General features: G+C 18.8%; 2 protein-coding genes across 2 annotated transcripts; one reads left to right on the plus strand and one right to left on the minus strand.

Moving 5' to 3' along the window:
- Positions 1 to 1,795: 1,795 nt before the first annotated feature.
- On the plus strand, positions 1,796 to 3,677 carry PRSY57_0932800 (cAMP-dependent protein kinase catalytic subunit; the record flags this gene model as incomplete). Its single annotated transcript, XM_012907567.1, has 5 exons — positions 1,796 to 1,922; positions 2,101 to 2,258; positions 2,501 to 2,685; positions 2,822 to 2,981; positions 3,279 to 3,677. The coding sequence occupies 5 exons, from the start codon at positions 1,796 to 1,798 to the stop codon at positions 3,675 to 3,677; spliced, it is 1,029 nt and encodes a 342-aa protein (XP_012763021.1).
- A 385-nt stretch (positions 3,678 to 4,062) lies between these two features.
- On the minus strand, positions 4,063 to 5,838 carry PRSY57_0932900 (hypothetical protein; the record flags this gene model as incomplete). Its single annotated transcript, XM_012907568.2, has 2 exons — positions 4,063 to 4,598; positions 4,755 to 5,838. 2 exons carry the CDS (start codon positions 5,836 to 5,838, stop codon positions 4,063 to 4,065), a joined length of 1,620 nt encoding a protein of 539 aa, XP_012763022.2.
- Positions 5,839 to 6,021: the final 183 nt, after the last annotated feature.

Genomic DNA, 6,021 nt, shown 5'->3' on the forward strand with positions numbered 1-6,021 from the left:
AAAAAAAAAAAAATAGTGAGACTCATATATATATATATATATATATATATATATATATAAATCACTTTTATCACAATGAGTGTGTAATAGCGAGCACATTCTTTATATGTGTGAGCTATATATATATATATATATATATATATATATATATATAGACATGTTTATTATAAGAATAAATAAATAATTAAATAAAATAATAACATGAACATATAATATATATATTCGATGCTTTCTATATGTTCATTTTCTAATTTAGTGTTCTTTTATACTTTCTAACAAGTTAATAAAATAATATATATATATTTATATATGTGCATTTTCAATCCCTTTTAAATATTAATATTATAGAATTTAGGGCCTTACATATGTAGGCACATATATATATTTATACATACTGTTTTATAGTTCATTTTAAAGTCATCATAAAAAATTGGAAATTTTTTTTTTTTTCTCTCCACACGAATAATAATTAACCATATAAAAATATAATATACATAAATATATTATATATATATATATATATATATATATATATATATATATATATATATATATATATATTTTTTTTATGGCATATTATTTTTTGACAAAACATGAACAAATTTCATACTTACCAAAATAAATAACATTTCTTTTATTTTAATTTTTTTGACGTAATATTTTATTTATTCATATTCCAAGGGTACACATAAATCCCTAATAACATGAACTATTTTTAGATAACATAAAATATATATTTTTTATTTATATAATATATACATGTCTAAATTTATACTAGAACATTTTTAATGGTTATATAGAAAACAGTTCTTCGATAGTGTGGGGTGGCAAAAAAAAAAAAAATTAATAAATAAATAAAAATAAAATAAATAAATAAATAAAATAAATAAATAAAATAAATAAATAAATAAATATATATTTAGTTATATGTATGGTAATTTATTTAGTTTAAAATCACCATATAAAGAAGATAAACCATTCCATATTTAAAAAAAAAATAAAAACATTAATATATATATATATATATACATATTTGTAAATATTTAAATTTCACTATAATCATATTTATTTTTTTTTCATTTTTTTGTTAGGTTAATTTCATCCGTTAAACAACAATTCAATTATGTATTATTTATCATAAAAAAAATATTTTTTTCTAGATATATATAATTAAAATATTTATTTTTTTTACACATAAAAACGCACTTTGTGGTGTAAATTAGGAGAACCAAATACTTTCATTTTTATTAAAAAAAAAAAAAAAAAATTGCCCAAAAAGAAAAAAAAAAAAAACATATAAGTATTTTGAATGCACTTTCTTTTTTTTTTTTTATACATTGATCTGGTTTAGTAGTGCAATCAAAGTGTAAAAGTAATTATTAAAAAATAAATGAATAAATATATATATTTATATATATATAAAATAATAATATAAAAGTATTTATATATTATATATTATATATACATATATAATATATATATATATATGTAATTTCATAAAAAAGCTACGTGTAAGTTTTTTTATAATATAATATATGTATATATAATATATATTTTATATAATTATTTTTTTATTTTTTTATACACATTTATGATTTGTTCTGTTCTATTCTATTCTGATTTTTTTTTTTTTTTTTTTTTTTTTATACACCCTTATGATTTGTTCTGTTACATGTATATATACATATATATATATATATATATATATATATTTTTTTTTACTTAATATATATAAATAATTATTTATTCATATGCATATTTTTATATATACATTATAAAAATAAAACTTCTCGCTATGCAGTTTATTAAAAATTTGAACTTAAATAAAAAGAAGGACAGTGATTCTAGTGAACAGGTGTTAACTAATAAGAAAAATAAAATGAAATATGAAGATTTTAATTTCATTCGTACACTTGGAACGGGTATATAAATACATAAAATACATTTATTATTTTATACTGAAATTAAGTGAAATATATATATATATATATATATATATATATATGTGACATTTTTTTTTTTTTTTTTTTAAACAAATAAAATGTAAGAGCAATATAAATTATTTTATTTTATTTTATTTTTTTGAATGAAAATGTTCAGGTTCCTTTGGTAGAGTTATTCTCGCTACCTATAAAAACGGAAACTACCCACCAGTAGCCATTAAACGTTTTGAAAAATGTAAAATTATAAGACAAAAACAAGTGGATCATGTTTTTTCAGAGAGAAAAATATTAAATTATATAAATCACCCATTTTGTGTAAGAACCAATAAGAAGAAAATTAAATAAAAAATAAGTGTGCATATATAAATATAAATGAATAAACAAATAAATAAATAAATAAATAAATATATATATATATATATATATATACTTATATTTTATCATTTTTCGTCTATTATTAATCCCCATGGAAGTTCATATATATATATATATATATGTGACCATCAACTTACATATCAATAATTAATTTTAATTTTTTTAAAAATGTTAATTTATAGGTAAATTTACATGGATCATTCAAAGATGACTCTTACTTATATTTAGTCCTTGAATTCGTAATCGGTGGAGAATTTTTTACATTTTTAAGAAGAAACAAAAGATTTCCTAATGATGTTGGATGTTTTTATGCAGCTCAGATTGTTCTAATTTTTGAATACTTGCAAAGTTTAAATATTGTTTATAGGTACATTTTCTTTTGAACAAAATATAAAAATAAAATAGTAATTAAAATATATACATATTAACTTATTCATTTATATTAATTTTACACATATTCATTCATAATTGCACTTGAACTTTATACCTTTTTCTTTTTGAAGAGATTTGAAACCTGAAAATTTATTACTTGATAAAGATGGATTTATAAAAATGACTGATTTTGGATTTGCTAAAATAGTCGAGACGAGAACTTATACTTTATGTGGAACTCCAGAATATATTGCTCCAGAAATTTTACTGAACGTCGGACATGGAAAAGCCGTATGCAAAAAAAAAAAATGTGGAAAAATTACATGAACATATGCATATTTATATTGAAAAGTGTGAATTTATTACATGAACATGTTCATAATTTTTGTGAAAAAATGTGGATTATTACATGAACATGTTCATAATTTTTGTGAAAAAATGTGGATTATTACATGAACATTTTACATATATAAAAATAGACATAAATAAATAAATAAATATATATATATATATATATATTTTTATATTTATATGTTTATATCAATAGGTTTATCAAAGAAATATAAAATTTTTATTTTTACATTACAGGCTGACTGGTGGACTTTAGGTATTTTTATATACGAAATATTAGTTGGATGTCCCCCTTTTTATGCGAATGAACCCTTATTAATTTATCAGAAAATATTAGAAGGTATAATATATTTCCCTAAATTTTTAGATAACAATTGCAAACATTTGATGAAGAAATTATTGTCTCACGATTTAACAAAAAGGTATGGTAATTTAAAAAAAGGAGCTCAAAATGTTAAAGAACACCCATGGTTTAGTAATATTGATTGGGTAAATTTGTTGAATAAAAATGTTGAGGTTCCATATAAACCTAAATATAAAAATATTTTTGATTCCTCCAATTTTGAGAGGGTACAAGAAGATTTAACTATAGCTGATAAAATAACAAATGAAAATGATCCATTTTATGACTGGTAGAAAAATGAAGAGAACAAAATTTTATGATATATATAAAATTAAATGTTAATGTAAGCAGAAAAAAAAAATAAAAAAATAAAACAGAGAAACGGAAAAAATAACCACCCTTTTCTTTCTTTTATATATATATATACATATATATATACATATTTTTTTTCTATCCTTTGTACTTGTTTTTTTTTTTTTTTTTTTTTTTTTTTTTCTTATTGTTCTTTTTCTTTTTTTCTTTTTAAATTTAGTTTTAATAAATACTATATAATATATAGTTACATGTTTTAGTTGTTTTCACATACAATATATTTATTAAGGTAATACTTAACATATAACATTTTCATTTTTTTATATAATAATTGTCTTTTTTTTGTTTAATATATATATATATATATTAAAAGTTCTTTATGTGTATATTTTTATATTTTAAAAGCTCTATGAGTTCATTAGGTATTTCATCCATTTTAATAAAATTGAATTTATGTCTGTTTATATATTTTCTTTTTTCTAAATCATATTTACCGGTACATGCTGAAAAATTGTTCACTTTCTTTAAATTGCACATATGGGCCCCATAGTTCACCTTGTTTATATCTTTTATATGCTCAATACATTTTTGTTCTCTTTTTTTGTATGTTTTTCTAATATGATTATTTAAATACAATTGCCTGTTTTGATAATGGTTGAATAGTTCAAAAGAATCAGAGCATAGAAATGGTTTGTAAAAAAAATTCTTGAATGTGAATGATGGTTGGTGTATATCATAAGATTTAATATTAACTTTGATTAACTTAAAAAAATTTTTATATGAAGTGTAATATTTACCAAAAATTTCGAAAGCTGATGGTCCTGAGTAGGACGTTAGGTGTTGGTCTGCTGGGATTTTTGGAAGGAATTTTTTTTGTTTGTCAAGTGTATCTATTAAAGGGTCTACAAAAAGGGCATATACAAAAAAAAAAAGAAAAAAAAGAAAAATAAGAAAAATAAGAAAAATTAATATTATATATATATATATATATATATATATATATATTTATATTTTATTTTATTTTATTTCTTTTTTTTTTTGTGGCATATTTATTTTACCATTGTTGTTAAAGTAGAATACTGGTGGGTACAATTCCTTATAGCGTTCTTGACTACATATAATTTTTTTCCATAAATATATTTCTTTCATTCTTTTATACAACAATAGTTCTACTATATCTAATATTCTCTCTGTATTTTTTTCCAAGGAATTCACTTTATTTTTTTGTTTTTTCATTGTAAGTAAAATATATTTAATATATTCTTCCTTACTATGTTGATCACAGTCACATTGATAATTATTACAATAGTAACAATTAAAATTTTTTCGGTGAAGCAATTTTTTTTTATTATTTTTATTTTTTTCTTGGATAGTTAGGGATATATTATTTGTAGAAGAGGATATAGACTTATAAGATTGTGTATTATAATTAAGTTGAGGAGAGTTATATGTTTGGTTTTTACATATTATATAATTTTTATGGTTAAAATAATTAATTTTGTTTATACTTGTATATTTTTTTGATTCATGGTAAATATATTTATTGATATCTTTTTTCATAAATTTTTTCATATTTTTTTGTTTATATCTTTGTTTCTTTTTTGTTTCTTTTTTTTCAATTTTGAATGCTTTGCTTTTTATGGATTTACAATATTTGAATGTTGGATATTGTGTAATATATTTTGTTGTATATTTGTAGGAGCTTAAGCTGTTAGTACTTTTTGTTCTATAAAATGTATAAGAATGATCCTTTTTTAAGGTATAGGATTTATTTGTTTTTGATGAATAAGAGAGATACATATTATCTTCTTTGGAAGCGTAATTTTGTTTTTTATTTTTCGATAAGATATCATCTTTATTAGTGGTAATTATAGTATCATATATGTAAATTTTTTGTTTCTTTTTCTTTTTTTTTTTATTTCTTTTCTTATGATTATCATTTTCTTCATCACTTTTATATGTGGAATTATTTTTATCATATGTATGAAAATAATAAGAAGAATTGCTACTACCCAATATACTACTATAAATATTATTAATTTTTGTAAGAGACTTGAAAAAGAGTTGATTTTCTTCTTTTAAGTCTTCATAATTATCTTTGGATATTTTGTTTTTATTATATCTGGATGTGTTCTTGTTCATATTGGGCGTATAAACACAGTAAGTAAATAAATAAATAAAAAAAAAAAAAAAAAAAAAAAAAAAAAAAAAAAAATATAATTAAATTTATATATATATTTTTTTTTATTTATATTTATATTATTTTTTTATTTTTTTTTTTTTTATTTTTTTTTTTATTTTTTTATTTTTTTTATTTATATATAT

The sequence above is a fragment of the Plasmodium reichenowi genome, chromosome 9 (assembly GCF_001601855.1).
Source record: "Plasmodium reichenowi strain SY57 chromosome 9, whole genome shotgun sequence".
In the NCBI taxonomy this organism is placed as follows: Eukaryota; Apicomplexa; class Aconoidasida; order Haemosporida; family Plasmodiidae; genus Plasmodium; species Plasmodium reichenowi.